This window comes from Rousettus aegyptiacus, unplaced genomic scaffold (genome assembly GCF_014176215.1).
Source record: "Rousettus aegyptiacus isolate mRouAeg1 unplaced genomic scaffold, mRouAeg1.p scaffold_m13_p_17, whole genome shotgun sequence".
Taxonomy (NCBI): domain Eukaryota; kingdom Metazoa; phylum Chordata; class Mammalia; order Chiroptera; family Pteropodidae; genus Rousettus; species Rousettus aegyptiacus.
In genome coordinates, this window is record NW_023416292.1 from 21,419,502 (window position 1) to 21,444,356 (window position 24,855).

At 45.4% G+C, this 24,855-nt stretch overlaps 2 protein-coding genes across 5 annotated transcripts in view; both read left to right on the forward strand.

Moving 5' to 3' along the window:
* Positions 1-375: 375 nt before the first annotated feature.
* Positions 376-13,407, forward strand: MPC2 (mitochondrial pyruvate carrier 2). The gene is made up of 5 exons (XM_016148594.2): positions 376-634; positions 5,570-5,610; positions 10,715-10,799; positions 11,267-11,378; positions 13,095-13,407. The coding sequence occupies exons 1-5, from the start codon at positions 526-528 to the stop codon at positions 13,129-13,131; spliced, it is 384 nt and encodes a 127-aa protein (XP_016004080.1). The 5' UTR covers positions 376-525; the 3' UTR covers positions 13,132-13,407.
* Positions 13,408-18,413: 5,006 nt separating this feature from the next.
* ADCY10 (adenylate cyclase 10) overlaps positions 18,414-24,855 on the forward strand; it is a 44,008-nt gene continuing 37,566 nt past the window's right edge. The window contains exons 1-6 of one of the 4 annotated variants that reach the window (XM_016148579.2): positions 18,414-20,475; positions 21,233-21,335; positions 22,039-22,244; positions 22,851-22,955; positions 24,038-24,076; positions 24,245-24,388. In XM_016148579.2, coding sequence (XP_016004065.1) covers positions 21,289-21,335; positions 22,039-22,244; positions 22,851-22,955; positions 24,038-24,076; positions 24,245-24,388 — 541 coding nt within the window. In that variant the 5' untranslated portion in view covers positions 18,414-20,475; positions 21,233-21,288. Of the gene's footprint in view, positions 21,336-22,038; positions 22,245-22,850; positions 22,956-23,749; positions 23,866-24,037; positions 24,077-24,244; positions 24,389-24,855 lie in introns of those variants that run through there. The other 3 variants (XM_016148585.2, XM_016148580.2, XM_016148581.2) reach the window with 3 other exon arrangements.

The window sequence follows — 24,855 nt, forward strand, 5'->3', positions numbered from 1 at the left end:
CGGCATCTTTGGTTGGGGCAGGGAAGGCCCCACAAGCCCATTTTAAGAACGGGCCTCCCTCATCAAAGCGAAGGGGGATTGAGAGCAGGCGCCACTTCACTTTCCCTTCTCCAACATGGCCTCGAGGGCGGGAAGGAGGTTCGCGCCAGGCCCCGCCCACGCCAGGCCGGGCCAATCGCCGCGGGCAGCTCCGCTCGCGCAGGCGCGCTGCCGCCGGCCCCTGGAGGACTCGCCGCGGCCATTTTTGGGGCACCTGTTGCCATGGCTCCTCCTCCTCAGCGGCCGCGGGTGCGCTGGGGGCCGACCCGGGGCGGGCAGTCGCGGAGCCTCCGCCTCCTCAGCTTTCACTGGGCGGGGGCCCTGGGTGGGTGGTTCGCCGGGCGCAGGCAGAACCGCGGGAGGGCACCCTGGGGGAGTGGAGGACTCGAGGCTCTGAGGCAGAGGGTAGTGACGAGCTGCCCTTCGTAGTCCGCCGGGCACGAGCGCGCGGCCCCCCGGCCGCCCAAGATCGACTCGCCTGCAGACATGTCAGCCGCCGGCGCCCGGGGCCTACGGGCCACCTACCACCGGGTCCTCGATAAAGTCGAGTTCTTCCTGCCTGAGAAATTGAGGCCGTTATACAACCACCCGGCAGGTAAGGGACCCAGAGTGGCTCCCGCCGAGAGCTTCCCTGCCTCTCCCCCTAGAGCAGACCTTTGGGGGCACAGTGACAGCTCTGCCGCCAGAGGCGTCACCCACAGCCCCAGCCCGTCCCCATCGAGTGACTCCGTCTGCTTCCCACCCCCCGCCCTGCCGTTCGCCGTCTCTCGCAGACCTTCGCGACCCTTGTCGCACCCCATCCCTTAGGCTCGACCCAAACCTGGCCGGGCCCCGGGGCTTGACCGTTCTTCGTTTCCGCGGCCACCAAGGGTTCTGGGCCAGCAGGAAACCGTCGTCCTGTCCTCCTTCCCTCCCCGAGTGGTGGGATGTTGACCCCGCGCGGAGCAGAGCCGCCTAGTCGCAGGAAGGGAGGCGGGGGGCTTGGAGGTCACCCCGCCTTCGGTTCTAGCTGGCAGAGGCCTGCAGATGCTGCACCGGGTTCAGGGTCATCCCCCGCCCCGTGGGTCCGGCTTGTTTAAGGCTGTCTTTATTTACAAAAGCTCCAGCTGGCTCTCCCTGGACCATTTTGTGCGGACAGACCTGGGTTTCTGCCCTGCCACTTACCGTAGGTGTGACCTTGGACGAAATCTCACATTCTTAGTTTCTGTAAAATGTGCTTAAGGCGTCCAGTCCCTATGTCGTACCCCTGCAACTAACATATGGCGACTATAGTTGAATTTTTTTTTAATTATTTTAAAATGCAGTTAAGGTGAGAATTAAATGTAACATATACCCCCGGTTCTTCATACATGCTCAGTAAATGTTAGCACTCTCTTGTCCTGCTGGGAAACAATGTCCTTGTGCTTGAAAAAAATATTTCTGTAAGAAACAGGAAGAATCCAGTCCCTCCCACGCTGTATTTAAGATCCAGATTTCTCCCACGCTGTATTTAAGATCCAGATCTCTCTATAAAATAGGCAGTAATAATACTTGGCCGGGAACTAAAACCGGGATATAGCTTCAGGTCTCTTTCAAGCTGAAGACTTTGCAAAGGAGAAAATGTGTTATAAATTGAAATACCGCAGTCCAAACCAAAAGGGGTCCCTTTTTTCCCACATTGCTAAGTCTATTTCTGCACTTGGTCTGGTTAGGAAGGCTGACTTTTTCCCACATACCTGGGTGGCTATGACACAACTCTCTGGAGTCTGAGCTGGTTAGTACTAAATCTGATTTCCAGTTCAGTAATGGAAAGAACTGTTTTGGGGGGTTATACTTTATAAAATTGATCTTTCAGGAGTAGTTTTTATAGTCAAAAGAGTTATTTTGCCTTTTAGTTCCTTTAACACTCAAATATTTGGAATTGTGCCATTTTGTGGCAAAGATTATCAGGAGCAAAGGTTAGGCAATGCTTCTGTAATCATCTGGACTTGAGGGTCAACTAAATTCTGTGGAGTCACTTTTGACCCCTTAAAAGGAGTGGCATTTGGGCTGTAGGGTAAGGTCAGGGTGGAGGAGGAACGATTTAAAACTACTTTAGCACAGAATTGGAGGGTAGTTTTATAGTGGTTTTTTCCAAGGCTTTGGCTTTGACCGCCTAATCATTGTTTGTGATACTTTTTTATTCAACTTTCAGAATGAAGAGGAGTTACCTTTCATTTGTAAATTGTACATTTTGTCTGGATGTTCTTGGATTAATTCAGTTATTATGATCCCTTTTCTGTATAGAGGAAGGAACATAAACTTTGAAGCCAGACAGACTGAGGTTTGAATCTTGAGTATGTGATCTTTACCTTAAATGCCTCAAGCCTTAGTTTTCTAAACTCTTAAATGGAGATAATAATTATCACCATTTAAGGATTGTCAGGATAATTAAATGATAGGATAAGCAAACACTCAGACTCTCAACCAGTGTTGATTTCCTCCCACCTAAGCTTCTGACCAATATGCAGAGTAAGAACACCTGTCACTGAGAAAGTATTTGTGATTAAAAAGTTGCATGCACAGCAATATAGAAATGGAGAAGCATGAAAAATGTAATTGTTGATAAATTAGTATTGAATAAAATCTGAGGAAACATTGATTATTCTTTCAGGAGTTATTAGAGTGCATATTTAAGTTTTTGTATAATAGTATGTTATTGAATCATTTAAACATTAGGCTAGAGTCACTTACCTGAGGTTTTTACAATAATGTGCAAAGCTAAGGTATTAATAGTTGGATATCACATCTTGCCGATTCTAAATTTTTGAGATTTGATTTTATCACTGTCAAGTATGTACAGAAAATCTAAAAATTATTTAGCTCTAAAAAGGTAGCCCAGTCATATTCTTGCTGTAAAACCGTAACAACTTTAGTACAAATAAAAATAGGTATATTGGGCAGTCAATATTTGTGTCAAAGAGTAACATTTACAAATTCTAAGGTTTGTAGTTTGTTACATGATAGTGAACAGGTCAACTTGCATAATATAAGAAACTAAGAGAAATGTTGAGGGATATTGAAAAGTAGCAAACCATAGAAAAATGGTATGAAAGGGCTAGGAAGAGATAATGGAACACATTCAATTAAAAACTTTATTTTTCACATTGGGAAATAGTGAGCACATCAATTCAGTATTTGTACGTGTCTTTGCCTGTTTGTAAAGGTTACTTATTCTGTTCCAAGAAGAAAATCTTTCCTTAGGGAGAGAATCATATATTCGATCAATGACATATTTTCTGCATAGAATTTATGTCATTAACAGTGACTGCTCTCAGATGACGAAATTAGGAGGTAAATTTATGACTATTTTATCAACAGATTCATCAAAGATGATCAAGGCAACTAGATTTGTTAATTTGTTTGAAAATGTTTGTCTGCTACATATTTGGTTATATCTCCTTGCAGAATTTCTCAAATTCTTCTATAAAAGTTTGAATTTTAAAAAACATCAGTTTCACTTTAAAACTAAGAGAAACCCATTAACAACACACAAGAAAATGATTATTACATTATTTTCAATATTTTTTTGTTATGCCTGAAAATAGTTTATAGTTTTAAATATATATACATATGTATTTGTTGAATACTTGTTTGATATTTCCAAATTGTCAGCTTTTGAAGCCTTTTCAACTTCCAAGAGTAGATTTCTAAGCGACAAGATGAAAATGTCTTGTTAGTTAACTGTCTTTATATTTGATGGGGACACATTTCTGTCATTTTGGCCTCCAAGTTAGATCTCTTATGAGATGACTTTTATTCAATATATTTCAGCAGTTCAAATTTTCCACCTAATCAAGTTTTTTCATTCCTCCTAATGAATGTTAGCTAGGTACTCTGTGAGAGTACACTTCTGGTTATCTTGATTTTTAAAGTATTATAATCATTTCAGGTATCATAATTATTTAATTATTTATTAATGAATAGCCATGAGAATAAGTGTGTCGTTATATGGAATATAAACCTGGTTTTCCCAGATCTAGAATGACACGTGTGACATGTTGTCACTGTTTGAGTATATATATTTTCAAATGCTTTGTTTTATCAAAACTTCATGTTTTAGAAATGTTGAAATAAGTTGGAATATTTTCTCATTACTGTATCTATTATTGAGTAATTGCATTTTTCAGGAAGACAGCCTCTGTACCTGAATTCATACATGTCTACATGTATTTGACGTATTTTTCTCTTAAGGTAGCAAATGATTGGCTAACATAAATTGGAAAGGTGAACTAAAATAAGATTTCTCTGCAATTTTTGTTGACCTATTGTACGATGAGGGGTATTGCTAGCCAATTACCAGCCCCCGCTTTTTTTAACAATGAAGAAAACACTCCTTATTTTCATTTATAGATATCTAATTCTGATTTTTTTTGTCACTTGTCAGCATCCTCTCATATCTCAGAAAAATTAGAAATTTAGAATAGCACGTATACATATATTTGCTACTGATTCTTTAAAATTCTATACTTAGCAATTGTTAAACTAATTTAGGGTTTGTTTTGTAGTTTAAAATTATTCACTAATTAACTATTCGTACATTTCTTGGTCCAGGTTTTAGCAACCATAATTTGATGCTTGTGTTTTTGTTTGGTTAGTTGGGGGAGGAGGGCAGTTAATGTTTTAAAATTATCACCTAGCTCAGGACAAATTGGGATAAATTGCCAGGCAAACCTACTGAAAAGCTTAACTGTTTATTAACTGTTGAAGGATCACCCATTTAAACTCACAGAGAAACCAGAGTCGAGAGGCAGCAGAAGAGGAAATATCAGTTTTGAAATAGAAAGAGAGGAGTCTGAGAGTTCAAAGCCAGAGACTAAAACACCTGTGCTGAGTTACTCTTAAGCAATGAAGCCTAGCTTCATGCAGGTATAAAAAATAAACTTAGTGATTGACACAGCCCATGACCAGAGACTTTGTGCATGACAAAGAAAAATGAACCGGGCATGATGGTGGGAATCGCAGAAGCTCAAGCTAAATGAGATTACCAGCAAGGTTGGAAAGATTGACTTAGAGGACCAGTGCATCACGGCGTCAGCCTCCTGGGGAGACTGCAGGAACCAGGTGGGATTGCCATGGTCTAAGCTGCACCTGGAGCCTCAGGCCGCCCTGAGTGAAGCCAGCCTGATGCCCCGCCCTCACCTTCCTTGTGAACCGGTATCAAGAAAAACCTATAATTGCCCTGATTGGAAGTGACCCATCAGTGAACTAACATTAAGTTCCATGTTTAATGCAGAGCACCAGAACGGTTTCCAAAACTATCTCCGTGATACTTTCGCAAAAATACAAAAAATTGACAAGGAGGTCAAAACAACTTATATAAAAGAGTGATACTGTGGCAACTTTATCAGGTTAACTTACATACAAAGTATCCAGACGGCATAGTAAAAACAATTAGAAGTAGGTTGATAAATCTTTGGGTATTTGAAATGTGGTGATGGGTATTAAAAGATATGTATAAAGTTGTGAGTAGTTGATTTATTCCTAAATTTATCTTTTTTTTTTTTTTTAGGTCCCAAAACAGTTTTTTTCTGGGCTCCAATTATGAAATGGGTAAGTTTTGAGTTTTTGCAGAAGCTACTGAAAAAAAAATTCTCTAATAGGAACTTTTTCATTTGCAGTAACTTGTATAAGGGATGTGCTTTTAAGTGTTTATGGTATGCCTCTAAATGATTTCATGCAAATATTCTCAGATGTATCATTTTTCCTGCATAAAGCACACTTTAGATTTTTTAAAAACTCCTTAGATAAGAGGCCTTCTGGGAACACATTTACTATCAAAAAGCTTAAAATCGTGAGCCCTAGGAACACGAACTTCTAAAATTTAATGAATAAGTAAAACATTGAGCTGGTTAGAACCCCCCAAATTAAATGTTGTTATTAATTTAGTATAAGAACTGAAGATACACCAAAATAGAAGCAAGGAAAGTTAGTCTCAGGAAGCAGAAGGATTTATCTAAGAGCATATGTTACCCTTTGGTAAATGACGGAGTCGGGACTTCTGACCCCAAGACCAGGCTTTTTACCCTTCGCCTTCCATTCCAAACGTTCTCATTTCGCTAAAAAGAAATCGTCGTGGTGGCTGTTGGTAGCAAATCACTGATTATGTGTTCAGAGGGCCAGTTTTGGCCTGTAGCAGCGCTTCTCCAAGTGTCATCCCTGGACCTGTGGCGTTGGCTTCACCCAGTAGCGTGTCAGAAATGCACATCTTCAGACCCCATCACAGATTTACTGAATCTGAAACTGCGGGGATGGAGCCCAAAACAATTAACCATTGTTTTGTGTTAAGTGCGTTTATATCTTTGTGCAGCCAATCTCCAGAACTTTTTTTATCTTGCACAACTTAAACTCTGTCCCCATTACACAGCAACTCCTCATCGCCCTCCCCCACCCCGGCAGCCACCATTCTGGTTTCTGTCTCCAGGAATCTGGCTGCCCTGGGGACTCAGGAAGTGCAGTCACCCAGCATTTGTCTTTTTGTGCCTGGCTTATTTCGCTGAGCATAGTTTCCTCCTTTTTAAGTCCGAGTAATACTTCGTTGTGTGTTTGCGCTGCGTTTTTCTACCCACTGACCTGCCAGCGGATACTCAGGCTGGCCCGCTGGTCGGCCGTTGTGAGTGGTGCTGCGGTGAGCAGTGGTGACATTCGTTCCAGTGTCCGCTCTCAGTTCTTCCAGATGTATACCTAGAATTGGAATGTTGGATCACGTGGTAATTTTATATTTAGTATTTCGAGCATCTGCCATCGTGTTCCCCGGTGGCCGCACTGCTTTACAGTCCCGCCAGCCATGAGCAAGGTCCCGGTTTCTCTGCGTCCTGCCAACACTTCTTACTTTTGCTGTCGTTGTATAATAGCCATCCTACTTGCTGTGAAGTGGTACTTTATTGTGGTTTTGATCAGGGGTCCCCAAAATCCCTCCCACTCCACCCCCCATTCTTCCAGCCACCAGTCCCTGGTGCCAAAAAGGTTGGGGACCACTGGGTTGGATCTGCGTTTGTTTCCCTGATGTGATTAGTTATGCTGAGCATCTTTTCATGTGCTTTTGGACCCTTTCTGTTACCTTCTTTGAGAAAAATCTGCTAAGGCCCTTTGCATGTTTTTTAATCAAGTTGTTTTTTGTTGTTGAATTGTAGGCTATTTAAATTCTCTTAAATGTACTATTTTAAATTTGTTGGAACAATTCAAAAATTCCATTGTAAATCTAAGTGGTTAAGACCATTAGAGGTAGAGGTGGCTCTCCCTTAATTGTAGGCCTTAGGCAAATTAAACCTGTCAGTTCATGTCCTCAGCTATAGCATGACAAGATTAGATTAGTGGCTGGGAGCTATATTTTAGAGAGAACTAGAGAGCAGTTCTTTTTTGATATTTGTGTATTGAGAAAAAGTCCTATCAGTTAAAAAAAGTTTAATATATTACCTTTGATGGTTATGCTCGTACTCTAAGCTTTCAAAAATAGTGTGGTATGCCAAAAGAAAGAAACCACAACCCATACTAATAGAAGGTATATGATTACTTCCTTCCTGTTCTCTCTCTACCACACATAAAATTATACAGCAATTATACATCTATAAAGTGGAATTGATTCCTGAGGCATTGTTTCTAGCACCATTATTAAAAGAATAAGAATGATTTAATCTACTTACAATAAATTTGGGGTCCCCTTTTACCTCAAATTTGCCACAGTGTAGAAGTTCATTGATTTTATCAATAGCTTTTGTGTTTCTTTGACTTGGACCGTCAGTGTTTGAAACGCTGACAACGTTAAGACACTCACAGTGTCTTCTCTGCTGTCTCCTTTAGAAACATCTATTTTAAGTTCATGTTGAAATCATACCAGAGTCTGCTGACGACAGCATCGCAATGGAAACTCCTGTGCCTTGTCCCCTGGTGGGGAGACGTCTTTTGTTAGATATTTACTTTCTGTGCATATTAATGCGTTTTCTTCTTCCAGAGCATCTGGTAATTAATCGTGGTAGTCTATGCATAACACACAAAAACTGCTGCTGCCGCAGAGTCTGTCTTAGCTACTGTAATTGAAACCAAATAATCATAAAGGTCGAAGTGGATAATCTTAAAAACAATGCTACATACCTTAAATATATTAACTTAAAGAATAAAAACATATATTATTTGCCAGCCATCTTCAAGGCCAAAGCTTTTATTTGTGTATGCATCCACTAACTTTGAGTTTCACACCTTCTCTCTTGGATGAATTATGCCATCATGCCTGGGCTGGTGGACATGCCTGGGCTGGTGGCAGAGCAAATTCACAGGCACTTCCATAATAGTATGTATGGCGAGAGAAACCTGCTGGATTTTTATGACTTTCCCTCGAATTTTTTTATATCTGTCTCATTCAAAGCAAATTTGACAGTTAAGTTTTAACAACTTGCCTTTCTTCAGTCTTTTCAAAACAGTCGCTTTAGTTTTTATAGAAATAACAACCTACTTTTGTATTTCATCTGTTTACCTAGTAGTTCGTTAAATTATGTAACAAAAATGGCATAAACGGGTCTGAGGACAAACACAGTGACTTGATAAAAATAGAGCTCAGCCGGTGGAGCCAGAGCAGCATGTGGGCAGCGCAGAATGCACAGCCCGCTCGCGGTGAGCGTCCGCCACGGGCGTTCCCTAGCCTGTTCACGGGAGGGATGGAGATTGTCCACCAGCCCAGGCAGATGGCTACGCGAAGGTCAGTTAAGAGAGCCTCTCTGTTCCTGTTCAAAGTCTTTTTGTACCGACTGGGTTATACTTAACTCTTGAGCAGTATCCCATTTGGTGTAGCTAATTTTTAATGTTTTCTCCTAAGGAATAAATCAAACTTTCAGGATAACCCATGCATATTTTTAATACCTGTCTGTGGTATATAATCTTGTGGTATACTCTAAGCACTCTCCAAATTTGCAGTTCTATTATTTGAATAAAATTCAGAATAAAGATGAAAAGGAACACAGACCTTCTGCCCCTTACCCTGAGGTTGGTAATGTGGGAAAGGATATGGAGTCTAATATTCCTTTATCTCCGCTGCCTTAAAGATATAAGCTATTATTGTTTTTGTTAATAATATTTTCTAGACACTGCTAAATACTTTGACGCTGAATACTTTTAAAGCATCATGGAATCATATATCACTTTTGCAAAGGGTAGCAATGAACATTCTCATTTTATACATGAGGAATTTAAGGCAGAATGTTATGTAACTTAACCAAAGTCACACGGCTAGTAAGTGGCAGAGATTAGATTCACAGTGAGATTTTCTAACATAATGTACACCAGGCTAGAGTGATGTAGAAGTAGAAAGGGTTTTTTAGAACCGTGACAAAGGGAGCTCAAGACTTTCGTGGAAGAGAACAATTACATGTCCAGGAAAACAAAGTGTATACTGTGAGCATAAACGAAATCGTCATCACTGACTTCCTCCACAAGAGAATGCTGGAATACAGCCTACGTTCTTCGGAGATTGTTCAGCAAGCCAGAGGGTCATACTGTGCAGTGTGGACCCTGCAGAATAATAGTAGGAATCAGTCCCTTTCTTCCCCTCTACAAAGCAGTTTTACACCCTGACAAATTAAAACAGACGTGAACCGGAGAAGCAGTACAGTGGCACCTGGGAAGGAATGGAGGAGGGGGGATTAGGAGCATTCAGGAAGGAAATCAGAGGACCCCGAGTGGAAGCCGATGCGATTTACCTCTAGCTGTACTCCAGTATTTAACCTTTTGCCCTTTTTGTAATCATTGCTTTCTTGGACTACTGACTTCATTGATTCAAAACCATTTGGATTTGATTGAAATCTGTGTATAAATTTACAAGTATATGTGTATTCTATTTAGGTGGAAACCCTTTCTGTTTTATATTTGCATGCAGGAGCATCTTTAAGAAACTCAGTAAAACTGGAAAATAATTTCTTAAAAACATATTCTCTCATGACATATTTAGGATTTGATTTAAAATACTTAAGGGGAAGGGGAGAAGGAGGAGGGGGGCAGGGTGAGGCGAAGCGAGCGTGGCAGGATCTCAGCGACGGCGACTGACTGGGGGACGGGTGCACTGTTATGTATTCTGACCTCAGAAGAGCAGCACAATGGACTTTCTAGTGAGGACTCATTACTACGTGAGTGATGCTGACAGTAGAGTAAGAGGGATGATTCCATTAAAAGGTGTTACCAACGCAGCAGAGGAGAATAGACCGTCTGCTCTTCGACATTATAGGAAAATGCTCTGACCAAGAAACTAAAGTTCTAGCAGAGCTTTTCTCATACTTCCACTTTTAAAAAGAGACGCGAAAGGAGGGCTCGACACAAATTACCTTAGTTTTCGGGCATCCGCCCACCAGAGGTTCCCGACGTGCATAAAGAATCTTAGAATTCACACGCGGAAGACGTGCTTGTGGAGCGGACACGCGCGCGCGCTGCCGATTTTCAGATATGCCAGGCCGCTTGATGTGGTCAGCGCAGGCCGGAAGAGAGTAAGAAGCGTTTCCGGATTCGTAGTAGCTTTACGTCGTGATACACGTGTTCTTAAGGCATGGATACTAAAATTATAGCCACTATCGTGTGGAAACCTCTGAGATAGCTTTGCGTTTTATTTAAAGTTCAGAACCATTACCTGACACTGAAGACGCTTTTTTCCTTCCTGTGTGTTACTGTGTGTTTCCAGGGATTGGTGTGTGCCGGATTAGCGGACATGGCCAGACCTGCGGAGAAACTCAGCACAGGGCAGTCTGCTGTTTTGATGGCTACAGGTACATTAAATGAGAATCTTCCATGTTCCATATAGGATAGTCACTATTTTTGTTTTATTTTACTTCAATTTCTCTAACAATTTAATGTTCGAGATACACACAGGAATGAGACACTGTAGGGAGTTATTAGATTGTAGATGGAGGAGACAGAGGGTCCCTGTGAATGAGTATCTGCCTGGGTTCTGTTTTTCAGGTTTTTGCCTTGAGCATATTTTTATAAGTACGGGGAAAGTCCCGGTTAATGTTTACTTGCCCTGTGAAGATTCCCCTTGATGGAGGAGCCGAGCGTTTTGTGCGACACCGAATTGCAGCAACTCTGTTAACGGCTCCGGGCAGAGCTGCCCTCCGGCGCGTGTCCCGCGTCGTGTTGCCGTCGTCCTGTTTGTGACTGTTTTACACTAATGCTAAACGTTCGGCTAAGATATCACCGCAATACTTATGTGTGAAAAAATATTTTACTTCAACAGGGTTAATTTGGTCAAGATACTCGCTTGTAATTATTCCAAAAAACTGGAGTCTGTTTGCTGTCAATTTCTTCGTCGGCGCAGCGGGAGCCTCTCAGCTCTTTCGCATTTGGAGGTGAGCAAGGGCCTAAACGCGTCTGCCTCCGCCGCCGCCCAGAGGCAGTGCTTTTTTTTTTTCTCCCCAAGATTCACGTATGATACTAAGGTGGGATGCGCCTAAAGCAGAAATTTCACATTTCTAGAAAAGTCTCGGGGTTTAAGTTAAAAGTATCAAGCAGCGTGTTACCTAGGTTATAAATCTTTGGATTATCTAGATGTATAGCGCTTTCGTAGAATCTCTTATTAAGATATCATACGATTTATGATATCCTGGGTAAACTTCTGCATGCGCCTCTCATCACTCACTCCCAGCTGTGTACGAGACAGCGGGACTGAAACAAGCGCGTGGGAGATGCCGGCTAGAGCGGGGCCGCGGGTTTCCTGGGGAAGCGCTCGCTCCGTGAGCTCTGGAAATGTGAACCTGCTCACTCGGCACTTAGCATCATCAGCGAGTGGCTAACACTGCGATGAGCTCATCTTAGAGGCAGCCGCTGGCTTTGAACATGGGACCGTCCTAAATTACAAAGCAGTGTCATGAATAACAGCTTTCTTTGGCTAAAAGAAATGGAGTGATCTCAATTAAAAAAATAGAAAATATTCAGTTATAATTTACATGCCTTTCAGAAGGTATTCTGTTCTGCAGAGTATAGTGCATTTTATGTTATTCACCTTCACCACCCCTAGTTTAACAAGCAGGTTTATAATTAATCCTTTTATAATTGTCTAGCACATAATGGCCAGGTGAATAAACAACTCACTATTCTACAGTGTGCCTCACAAACATTTTAGGGCCTATTTATAGCAATATAAACTTTATGGTAATTTTATTCACAAAGTAGTTTTCTCATATACCGTCTCATTTTTACCTTATGTTAATTCATGAAAGCATAACTAAGAGGATGCTAAGTGCCATATTCAGAACTGTTATTTCTGATATCAGAAATTCAAATACAGTTTGACAAAATGATTTTTGGCATCTCTCTGTTATAGGAGATTGAAAAATTTAGTTAGAAATACAAATATTAGACTTGAGCATTTAGGAAAACACTATCCGGTGCTTGAAATCAGGACCTTTTGAGAAACCTCGGAGGTACGACGGGCTTCACGGGAGGCGTTCCTCCTCGCGCACGTGCTGTTCTCCGCTCCGCCGGAGGCTGGGGAGAACAGTCCCTGAAGTTCAGGGCACTTTAAAAGGGAACAGCTCTGTGGCTTCGCAGCGCATTCTTCTTTGGATTAATGAGAATTGAGAATGTGGTCCTCAGCTTCAGTAAACTTGTGTTTGCATCTCGTTAGCCCAGTAGCCTTTCTGCATCAAAGGAGTGTATTTTATTTTTAGTGATTAGACCAGGATCTCTTCCTAGATGAATTTGTTCTCGGGAAAGATCTAGATGACCATGTTTTGCTAAATTTTATACATATATTCACATGTTTGTCGTACTCTTGTATAGTTCAGGAATGAAAACATTCATTAAAATAATGCTTCTGTACAGGAAACTATATCTCAGTTAAGTTGTTAAAATTTTCGGGCAGTTGGAAGCCAGATGCAAATAAAGTTCTTGAGTCACTCTCCCTTCTACTTATTTCTAACTGCAAGGCCCTGGAAAGATTGTATTTACAAGTATAAAGTCTCTCAACTAGTGAAAAAGAAGAGACGGAATATGCTTGTCATTCCCTTCTTATTATACATCTATCTATTATGATTTGTGATTATTTTTCTCTGTTCTCTTTGCAGATATAACCAAGAATTGAAAGCTAAAGCAAACAAATAAAAGAGCTCTTGATCACTCAGACAACCTAGATGTGGACACAACCAGTAGGACCTAGTTTGATTTATTGTTTGGTTGTTGTAAGATGATGCTAACTGTGCTAACAATTGGAAGGCATAAAAAAATCTCATTTAATTTGGAGCTAGTACTTAATTCAGCAAAAAATAAAGCACATTTTTAATAGCAGTGTCTCTTTACACATGACTTAAGGAACTTATCTGTGGATTTTAGTAACATTTTCCCCTGCTATTTGCCCGTGATAAATCCTAGTTGCTCAGACATGCCCCTGGCCTCCTCCTATTCTAGCTGTCCAAGGTGTGTGTGCATGTAGGAGCACACACATTCAGTCGAGTCAAAAGAGAGTTGAAAGGTGAAGTCATCCGCTGCACAGTGAAGACACAGATTACTGCATACGAGAAATAATTAACAGTATGTTGGATTTGAGCTCCAATTGGCGTACAGAGTTTTCTTCAGAAAATCCTGGTAAAGCCTGTCCTGGTTAGAACCGTAGTCAGAGGAATCAGCAAAGTAAGTTCTTTCTAAATTTGACAAAGCAAGTGACAAAAGAACTTTTTCAATAAAAATATAACAGTCAAAATTCGGCAATTAGCAGTTGAAAACATTGCACTTTTTTCTGTATCCCTCCAACGGAGTCCAGCTTTGAGGACGAAGGACTAGAGGATTTGGCATTAGCAGAAGTGGAGATGTACTTCAGGGTCAAATTCTCATGCTTTATTTTTATAAGTCGCACTGTTAAGTTAGTTTGGCACGTGTGTGCATACATATGTGTGTGTTAGGAAAAGCATCTACGATGAAATATGCCATAGACACAAAAAAGTTTATGAAAATGTATGTTTTGAATTGGTGTTTTACTTCCTTTTCATTAAAACCTGCTCTTTCTTATATGGGTGTTCTCTCTCTCTGTCTCTCTGTCTCTCTCTCTCTCTCTCGCTCGCTCTCTCTCTCACTTTTATTTATATCCATAGAATATTTTCTATTTAAAAAGAATATGATATATTTCTACTCCACCATCTTGACCGGGACACTCCTCCTAGCCCTCCCCCCCAGCCCCCGCCACCAGTCAAATTAGTCGTTGCGTTTAAATGCAACCACAGATAATCCTCTTGTTTCTCAGAAGTTCCATTGACAAACCATCTCATGCTTCCTTTCTGCCCCAAACCTCATCCATCTCATTACTGAATCTTAAAAATTAAATGACCCTAATGCATATCTAATCAAAAACTCTCGCTACCTCTTGGGACACATGGTCCAGTGATCAGTTTCACACCTGTTCTCAAACACTTAGAAGAAATTATGTGCGGGAAGTCCTCCAGTGTAGGTACTGAGCTTGATAAGAATACCTTTCAAGATAGTACAGCTCACTTGGTCAGCCTAGTTGGGTTGAATTTTGCAGCCACATTTTCAAACAAGTCCTATTGATTACGTCCTCTCCTCAGTGCCAGGTCTCCAGGCCTGGGCTCAGCTCAGCAGCCACGTACACACTAACCGTGAGACCTTGTTAACCTTTGTCTCCCAGCTTTAGTATTTTCAGAGATGGTTTAATCAGTGCCTGGTCCATGATGGGTGTTAAATAAATGGAGAGTTTTAGAAAATGATAAGCTTAGTAATTGAAGGTAGATCCAGAGAGTACTTTCTTAGACAAAGCAGTTTTGATTTAGCTACGGAAAGGATATAGCACGTTAACTGTTTGTACACCTTCTGATGTATTAACCACTGGAACTCTCAAAGTTTTCGCAGGTTAAAGCAGGAGACCAGCTGCGTGGGTTGGGGTCCCAGCGGCAGGGCGGAGAACGCTTGCTCAGTGAGAGGCAACTGCTTAATCTGACTGTCTTCGCGGGCTGCCATTCGTTCAGGGAAGTGTCGGTCCAGTGTGCATCGGAGCTGCCATTTCTCCACGGTGAACACGGTCTTTTTCCAGTTGTTAAAGTGACAGTGAAAGGTCGACTGTTAACAGATTGACCTCAAAGCCCATGTCCCTCTCTATAAAGCAAAACCGTTCCCACGGGAGCTGCTTACGTAATGGCACAGAAATAGGAAGCTCTGGCATTTGTTAAGACTGGCTTCTCCCCAAGGGGTCTGTTTAATTATGAGGTAACGATTCTAGTTATATTAAGACTGGTTTTCACAACACCGGTAAATTCACTCAGAAACATAATTAAGTGAGCCCTTTTCTCCCTACTTTAAGTCAACTACGTTTTACAACATTTTGAAACACACAGTAAATTTAATTACTAGGTTGGGCTTTATTCGAGAACATTTGCTTGCTTTTTCAGTTCAGTTTTTTAAATGCCAGTTTTATGTGTGTCATTAAATGTTCATTGTAGTTGTAATATACATATGAACAGTTAGAAAATATGTCACCTTCCGAAAACATTTCGCCAGTGTCACATTATGTCAAGAAACTCACATCCAGTGCCACATGGGATTGCAAGTTATCTTGGGGTCAGTTTGGTTGGGACTATGTGCTTGGCCAGTCAGGACAGGTCAGATATCTACCTCACAAAAATCCCTTAAGCTGAGTACTGAGTGCATTGCAACTGGTAAATTTCATAGGCCCCGGGAAAGGCCAAAATCATTATTGACTAACACTGGGTGTCCGCTTGCTCAAGATATACTTGTCATCATGATAGTCACCTACCAACTGTTGCCTGATTTCACTGACCCTTACCCCACACATACAGACAAGGGAACCCGAAACAGCCCATCCAGGCATGAGCACTAGGCCTCTGGGACTAGCGGGGGAGGGGAGGCAGGGCAGTGCCAGCCAATCAGAAGCCTAGATAGCACACGTGAAACAATGAGCTGCTGATGAGGGCGTGGCCAGGAAAACGGCTTTTAGATGAAACTGTCATTTTATGGGTGAGCTATCCACAGACATGGTACCTGTGCTGTCTTCAGAATAATGTCACCCAGGCCATTTTCCTGTTCTCTGCACTCCCGAAAGATCTAGTCCCTGATCGAGGCTCTGGCTTTCCTCGGCCTTGGAGGAGGGGGAGGTATGTGGAAGTAGGCGTCTCCGAAGGAAGAATGGTCGCAGGGCGGCCCTCTGGGAAGATGCCAGGTGTTAAAAGTGGGAAAGACTTGTCTTGGGTTAGGAGTCAAGTTTCAACTTAGATCTCTGTGTCAGTCTTGGAAGTGAAGTTAGAAGCTTGAAGGCATAAATGTTGTCTCATGCTGTTTATCCTGGATGCTTGGTCTTTCTAGCTTAGTCTTAATTTACTTCTCTTCTGCAGCTTCTCACGTGACATCCTACTTATCAGTCATCAAATGGCAAGTGCCTACTGTGTGAAGGGGGGGCTAGGAGGCTGCCGTGGAGGAAACAAAGCTGGAGAGAACATGAGCCATAAAACAGAGAAGCTTACAGTGCAGAGGAAGACATAAACAGATCCATAGATACTCGAGGATATTTAAATAGAAAATGAGACGCAGACGTTTGTAGACACTACGTGCCCTAATAGCGCAGAGGAAAACTTGCCGGGCTGGAGTGCTGCGGCGAGGTTTCCTGACACGGACCATTTTCCTTTTTAAGTTCAGAGTGCCACTTTTTTGGGGCCCATTAAACCATATTTTACATATTGGTGAAAAATAGGATGAAAAATCTTTTAGAAGTTTCTAGAACCAGTTAGAGAAGCGATAGTGGATACGATTGATACTTCCTTTTCCTTTTGGGTTCTGCTGAGTTTTCTTCAAGCAGAATGAAAGCCCAGACACACTCCTCCGTCCAGGGGACCGTTACTATCTCTTTGGGGTGCTGTCCGCTAGCCCCTTCTTGCTCTCTTCTGGGCGGCCTCCGCCCAGATGCTCCCGCCTTCTCAGGGCCCCTCTCGGTGCTCTGTCCCTGACTGCAGATACTCGATGGGGACACTACCGACGTGCCTCAGAAGTGCGCTAACGTTAAACACGCATTTGGTCTAGGTCATGACCGTCTCCACAGTGTCACAAAACACACACAGACGGGGCGTTGCGGGGAACGGCTAGGAGAGCGTGGACGCAGATCCCACAGACCCGGGCTTTGCCGCCGTGTGGCCTAAAGCGAGCTAACCTGCGCTTCGTTTCTGGCCCGTGAAACGGTAGATACCCATTCAGGCCTGCTCCGCAGTGCGGATTCGAGGATTCAGTGAGGCGGCCTAGGTGACATGCTTCACATAAAAAGGTCTTAGGAAATTATAATGACTCTGGTATGTGTTGTCACTCATCATTTTCTGAGGTTGCAGAAGTTGAAAAACACTGTCTTCTAAAACAAAATTTTTATCTTTTTATGGGGGTTCTTAAGAAAAACTCATAGGCATTCACTTTAGATGTCTTTACCTTTCAGCACATAAATAATTTTGTTATTCTAGTTTCTCTTCTACATTTGTCGTCGCAACCTCCAAATGCATCTGCTTCCGTTGCCTAACAATCATAAACTTAGAAAAATAGGTCCAAGTCCTCAGATCATCTTACTTAAACCCAGAATGGGTTAGCATTCGTTTAATTCACCTTTCTACTACACCACCTCTACAACCTGGCAGGCCAATGGGTTTACAGAAGGAAATTCAGTACTTCCTAAGACCACCCGGTTTGCCCATTCTTCCTTACGTCATTTAATCTGGCCTCCCCGTGATTGCTAGGCACTGATCCTAGTCGATCCTTTTGGAGAGAAATCTAACCCATTTCCCACACTGTGTTAAAACTAACGCCAAACAGTGGACTGTGCTCGTGAGGAGGGTGTGGCGCTGCAGAGATCGAAGGGGCTGGCGGTCAGACTGCGAGATGGAAATGCACTATTTGGGAAACATACCAAAAAAATTATTGCTTATTTAAAACTCAAATTTAACTAGATGTCCTGTTACTTTAATTGCTAACTCTGGCAGTCGTACGCACGGTGCCCAAGAGAAGGAAACAGCCAGTGAGGGGGTGGGCGGGAGAGGAGAGCCGCGCCTGCCCCCTCCGTCCCTGTCCCGTCTCCGTCCCTGTCCCGTCTCCGTCCCTGCCCCCTCCGTCCCTGCCCCTGCCCCCTCCGTCCCTGCCCCCTCTGTCCCTGTCCCGTCTCCGTCCCTGTCCCCTCCGTCCCTGCCCCCTCCGTCCCTGCCCCTGCCCCCTCCGTCCCTGCCCCCTCTGTCCCTGTCCCGTCTCCGTCCCTGTCCCCTCCGTCCCTGCCCCCTCCGTCCCTGGTCCCTGGCCCTGCCCCCTCCGTCCCTGCCCCCTCCGTCCCTGGTCCCTGGCCCTGCCCCCTCCGTCCCTGCCCCCTCTGTCCCTGCCCCCTCCGTCCCTGCCCCCTCCGTCCCTGCCCCTGCCCCCTCCGTCCCGTCCCCGTGGCGTGGCTGCTCAGCGCCCCCGCGGAAGCCTCTTCAGGGCGTCCGTGCCTACCGAAACGGCGCTGCTGAAGGTCTCCAACCTTTGATAAATTAGCTCCCTCCACTAAGGGAGAAAACGACTTTCCTCTCCCTCTCAACCCTCTCATGACCCATATTCTTGCTGACCAAACACAATCCCCGCCTGAGGAGACAGCGGGGGAGTTATTTTGTTAAACGTGTTACACTTTGCCGGGGGACTAGGCCTCCTAACTCTCACGTTTCAGTTCGAATGTTTGAAGACAACTAGTATTTTCACCCCAAATGTCATCATCTCCCAACTTCACGTTTCCAGTCTCTCCCGTGATTCCTCACATTCAATGGCCAGCGGTCTTCCAATGAAAGAGGCAGAACGAACCCCGATGCCCTGGATCGGATTCGATCCACGGGATCAGATGTCAACACTGCCATGTCCCTTAAGATCGCATTGCTTCCAAATGGTCAATACACATATGAAGGGAGGCTTAATTTCGTCAGTAACACCAGGGAACCCACCAAGGTGGCTGAAATGTCAAAAGTCTGACGATGGCAAGTGTTGGCTGGGACACAGAGCATCTCAACTCTTATGTCTTGCTTGTGGGGTGTAAATTGGTACAACCACTTTGGAAAACTAGCAGGATCTACTCAAGTTCAGTATATGTGTGTGTCCTATGCCCCAGCTAGTCCACTCCTAGCTCTATCCTCAAGCAAAAAGCGTACATCTGTTCACCAAGCACATGGTCAGGGATGTTCTTCGCAACACTAAGCCTGATAGGCTAGGACTGGAAACAACCCACAGGTCGGCTGTGTTAGAAATCTGGAGAGAGGTCACCTTCGGGAGAAGCAGCTGGGAGATGGTGTGAAAGGCGCGTCTGTAGGGCTGGCGATGTTCTTTCTTGAAGTGAGTAGGAATCACGTGGATTTGCTCACTATAATAATTCAGCAAGCTGCACACTTAGGAATTGTGCACTTTTTCTACATGCTATGCTTCAATATCGGAGTTTTTTAAAAGATAGCATTGAATTTGTAGTAAATCTAGTGTTCCACATCGTATGTGTATACATTTGATTTTGTTAGTATTCTAAACACAGCGCTTTGCATTTATCCATCTGAAATGTCATTGTTATTTCAGTCGATTAAGATATTTTGAGATCTCAACTGTGTCATTCAATACATTTGCTCTCCTTCCAACTGTGTCTAAGTCCCCTCGCATGCCTGTGAAGGCTTCCCCTTGAGTGGACACCAGGACAGAAAAACCAGTCCCCTTCAGGTCTGTTAACCAGCTAACTATGTTCTGATCACTCTTAACAATTTTAGATCTTATCCACGAGGATGTGAGAAGTTTAGGCAAATGCCTTGTCTGTAGCATCCTCTTGATGTAAAAGTTTAGTAACTCTTCAATAAAGGAAATCAGGCTAGTTCACTAATTAGCTTCGAATACATTTTGACTCCTTTTAATCACCTCTTGCCAATCTAAATGCTCACCTGTTACTGAGCACAGTGCCAGGGAGGCTGTGCGCTCTCACCCACTGCCCATGGGATTGCACTTCCCCGCCTACTTGAAATTAGATGTGTCTGCGTAACCTGCTATGGCCAGTGTTATGTGAGTGGAAGTGAAATACGTCGCTTCTGGGAGAGCGCTTTGAGAATGAGTCTGCCCCCAGGGAATCTTTTCCCACCATCTTGGCAGCCAGAATGTCCCAGCCTGGGTCCCAAAGTGAAGGCAACAATAGAGTCTCAGTCAACCCATGATGGACATATAACACGAGTAACAGATGAACAAGGAACAAGCCTTTGTTATTTCAAGCCACTGAGATTTTGGACTTATTTGTTAATGAGGCAAAACTAGCTTGTACTGACTGACACATCGTGTTTACTGGTTGGTGTTTTCTGGAAACCACACAGAGCCTCATCTTTCGAAATTCAGAAGAAAATGTGCCCCTCTCCAGTTCTCCAGCCCGCCTTTCGTTCTCCATTATTTTTTCGGATTACTGACATTACCTCTGTCAGCGAGGTCAGTATTTGTGAATACAGCTGCTTTGGGACTGGCTACTTGAATTTATTTTAAATGACTGGGTGCTCTAGCACTACTCTCTTGGATTTTAATCCTTCCTTAGCAACATTTCCTATACTTTTCGACTCTCCATAGTGGAGAAGGCAGGTACAAAAGAAGAATAGTGCAGTATATCATTTTTAACCCTTCTCCTCATTCCTCCTTTATTAATTACCTTGCTTTCAGTAAAGCTGAAGAGTCTCTCTGGGCTCTCTTCGGCGTTTTTCCTTCCTACTTCATTCTGGTTATTCGATTTTCTCACACTTTTCTTACAAGTTCACAGAGCACTTATCAAATTTGCGATCTGAAGTTACCTTTCGATTTACCTATTTATCGACTGTTCCTGGCACTTGCTGTGGCTTGCTCGCTGCTCCTAAAAAGCTGGGCTGTCTGCTTCCCTTCCACCCCTCGTCCACTTCTTAACATTTCCGCTCGCCAAGGCCGAAATGCCTAATGTTTAACATTCGTTGCAGAGATTTCTATGCATCTTAGAGTTTGTTAAATATGCTGTTTCCCCTGATTTTTTAAAAATACTTTCCTCAATTCTAAGATACTTGTTAACTGTCTCGCTTTTTCCTGATGCTGCTTTCAAGTACTCCAGTATGACCTACCTACGGCTGCAGTAACTAAGCGGTACCTCCCTGTTGGTCAGTAATAGTTCTGTAAAAAAAAAAAAAAGAAAAAAAAATTCTCTTATTTTCTGTATCACCTATTCTAGGAACTTGGATTACTCCTAAAAGTCAGAGAAGCAGTTCCTTTTTAAGGTGATGGAGCATGATTTTCACAACTTTCAGACATGAGCGTTTAATTGCCTCTGGCAGGTAAAGGAAGGCCTTAGGGAATCCTGGTTTTCTTAGAACTAGTTGAGTAATGAATTAAAAATTCAACATTTCCTTCTGCTTACAGTTTAAAGCCTTACACACACACACACACACACACACACACCCCTACACACTCACACGCCTTTAAAATGTCCCCTCTATTTATTCAGGACTGTGCCCTAATACACTTACTCTTTTGTTTATATATGATATGCCACTTTGCTATTCGCCTTTATGTGACTATTCACACATATAAACCCATGTCTGCACGTTTTTATTAATTGTCAAAAAGGAGAGAGAAAAGATGGTGGGCCCGAAGGGAGGGGGAGGGGAGCTGGAGACGTTTGGCCGTGAGGCCGAGCACAAATCGCTGCTGCCCTCCACCACGACAGGACTCGCCGCCGGGGGCCCCCCCCTTTGCGCAAACGGGCAGGCGCGTTCGGGCCCCTCCTTCGCCCCGTCCTGTTTGCGAGGGCGCTCACTTCTGCCACGGCTGCTCAGGCCGGGAGGCTAGTCCTGGGGGGTCCTCGCACAGAAAATTGGCCCTTCCGAAGCGTGACGTGACTACCGAGGCACTGTCGCCACCCAGCCACTTAAAGAGGCCGTCGCCGGTCAGCGCGAAGCAGACGGAGAAAAGGGGACAGGAGAGCAAGTGAGTGGACGTAAGTCAGTTTTCTCCATTCTCAGCTTTTCTCTCCACAAGGTCTGTTCGGGGACCGTTCTCTGTGACCATAACATCCTGCACTTTTGCCTTGAACATGGACACGCGAAAGGAAGAGGGGTTAGAGGACCGGGCCATCGTCAAAATAGCCGCTCACTTACCAGACCTCATTGTCTATGGCGACTTCTCCCCAGAGCGACCCTCTATGGACTATTTCGATGGAGTCTTGATGTTTGTCGATATTTCAGGCAAGCGAAAAAGGGGCGTTCAATGTGGGTGAGGAACAGACTCCTGTCGGAATTCACACCCAGCCTGAGCGCAGAGTGGGGGGTGGGTTTGCCAGCTTCTGTGCTGTTCCAGCAGAGGGTCCCACAGAGAAAGCCGGCGGGGGGCGGGGGGGGGGGGCCCTGTCACCTACCCTTCCCAGCGTCTCCAGTCACGGCCCACGACTGGAGCCGTCCCGGCCCCGGCTTCCCAGACTCAGCGCCCCAAGCCCCACACGCACCCCGGGCGACACCGACCTCAGGAAGTGGCGCCCCTGGCCGTGGTTTACACCTTCACAGTAAACTGACCACCGCTTCGGAAGTGTGTGCACTTCCGTCACGATGAAATGGGAAGTTCTATACGCAGCCGAAGGGGTCGCCTCCGTCCCTGTGCACGCCGAGAACTTTGGGGGGCAGGGAGGAGCCTGGCGCTTTTCCTGACCCCCGGGTAGTAACCGCGGAGCGGGGAGGCCGGGCAGATGACACCTGGCCGTTCAGAAGAGGCCCCGCCCGGCCCGGAAAGCCGGGCCCACTGCCGGCCAGCGCGGCCTCCCCCACGCGCAGGGGAAACGAGCCGCACGCTTCTCGCAGGTTTCACCGAGATGACGGAGAAGTTCAGCACAGCCATGTACATGGACCGAGGGGCCGAGCAGCTGGTGGAGCTGCTCAACCACTACATGAGCGCCATAGTGGAGAGTGAGTGTCCCGGGCCGGCCGCGGACGCGGTCCGCGCGCGGTCTCTGTGTGAGGGGTCCCATGGCTTCGCACCCTTCGTCGTCCCCATGGGATGCATATGAAACCAGTCTTTTCCGAAACGTAGTGCAGGACAGGGGAGGGAATGTCGTCACGCCCCACCGATACACGCTGCTCGAGGGCAAGAAGGTTTCGCATTTGTTCAAGGACTTAGAGCCAACTTTGGAGAGAACCGCAGTAGTAATACCCTCAGCCCTACGGTCTCCCATGGGAGCTAGCTAGCATCAGCTGGACGAGCGGGGGGGCGCCTCGCGACTGACCCAGTGGTGACGTGTCCCTCTGCAATGGCTCCTGGAGCACTCAGCGGCGACCGGAAAGTCTGGGCCCCTTCCCAGCCTCTGCCCTCCAGCTCATCGGCGCTGTGAATTCCCACTGGTGGGGAAGCGAGGGATTTGCTCTGTGGAGGCCAAGTCCGGGCCCCGCCCTTCCCCGGGGCCTTGGTTCCCTAGCGAGGCCTGCGCCTCACCCGCCAGGCAGCACCGATGCTCCTGGGAGGCGGAACCCGCATCGGAGTCCTCCTTGCTCAGCATGACGGGGTTCAGCACATGTGCGATAAAGCATCAGAAGGGAAAATGGCCATCTCCGCCACACGGCCTAAACCAGCAAGACCCGGTTCTCGGTTCTCACGCCCCCCCCCCCCCCCCCGTCAGGCCCGCGCTCAGTCATGCTCCTCGGGCCCCAGCTCGTCACCGCATTGCAGTCCCAAGCCTCCCCTGGTCGGGGCAGTAGGGTAGCTGTCCCCAGACCCCACCAGAAATCCCGCCTCCTGCCTGCCTCCTTTCCCCTTCACGGAAACAGAGCACGCGCTCGGTCCCGCCCGGTGTGCTCATCCCACAGCCACAGAAACTCTCAGGTGGGTCTAGGTGGCGTGTCTCGGGTGACATCTTCAGGATGAGTCTGTTCTCTGAATTGCTATTCTCTTGACCGGACTTCTATTCCATTTGTGAAGAATGATTTCTTTTTATTAGCTTTGAGAAACGGAGTTTGATTTAACTTAACGTTTCTCTCTCTCTTTTTTTCCTCAGAGGTATTGATTTTTGGAGGAGACATCTTAAAATTTGCAGGTAGGGGGTCTCCCCGAGGTGGGATGGGTAAGAAAGGAGTGCTGAGGGGCCCGCGCTCTGACACGGGGGGGCCAGGAGCCGGGGTGGGGACGTTTCTGCGCAGAGTCCTGGGGCACAGGCTGGTCCCCAGGGCAGGCCCTGAGGCCCTGCGGGCTCTGTCTCCTCAAGGCGACGCGCTTCTGGCCCTGTGGAAGGTGGAGCGCAGGCAGCTGAAGAACTTCATCACCGTGGTGATCAAGTGCAGCCTGGAGATCCACGGGCTGTTCGAGGCCCAGGAGCTGGAGGAAGGCCTGGACGTGCGCGTCAAGATCGGTGAGCCCTCCCGGAGAGGAGCCGTGGTGGCAGGGCGGGGACACAGTGGCCCGGCCCCGCCCTCGCGTCTTCACCTCGGGAACTTTAGCTCCCTCCCCGAGCAGTCCAGCGACTTCAGACTAATCCTAATATCTGCCTCAGAGGCTCTCACAGGGAGTGAGTCCGAGTAGTTAGGACAGGACCTGGCACGTAGTGACCCCTCCGGAAGTGGCCTTCGTTGTTACCGTCACTGTCATCGGGTCTCGCTGCTGTCCACATTGTGTGTCATTAAGTAGAGAGAGAGCAGCTTGTGGCTACGTGGGTTCAGCCCTGTCGCAAGACCAGTGGCCAGTTAATTGTGTGAACAGCGAGAGGCCGCACTGGAGGGGACACTTGACTATCGGGACGCCTGCTGTCGTCCTGGCCTTTCCCCTCTGTCTGCCACCGGGGGTTTCTTTTCTGGTAGAGCCTTTTTTGCGTTTATCTCT

Excerpts from the sequence above, each read along its gene's own strand:
- MPC2 (XM_016148594.2), top strand. The coding sequence starts at position 526 with ATGTCAGCCGCCGGCGCCCGGGGCCTACGGGCCACCTACCACCGGGTC. Across the intron at positions 635-5,569 it reads GTTATACAACCACCCGGCAG|GTCCCAAAACAGTTTTTTTC; the intron begins GTAAGGGACCCA and ends TTTTTTTTTTAG. Across the intron at positions 5,611-10,714 it reads GGGCTCCAATTATGAAATGG|GGATTGGTGTGTGCCGGATT; the intron begins GTAAGTTTTGAG and ends GTGTGTTTCCAG.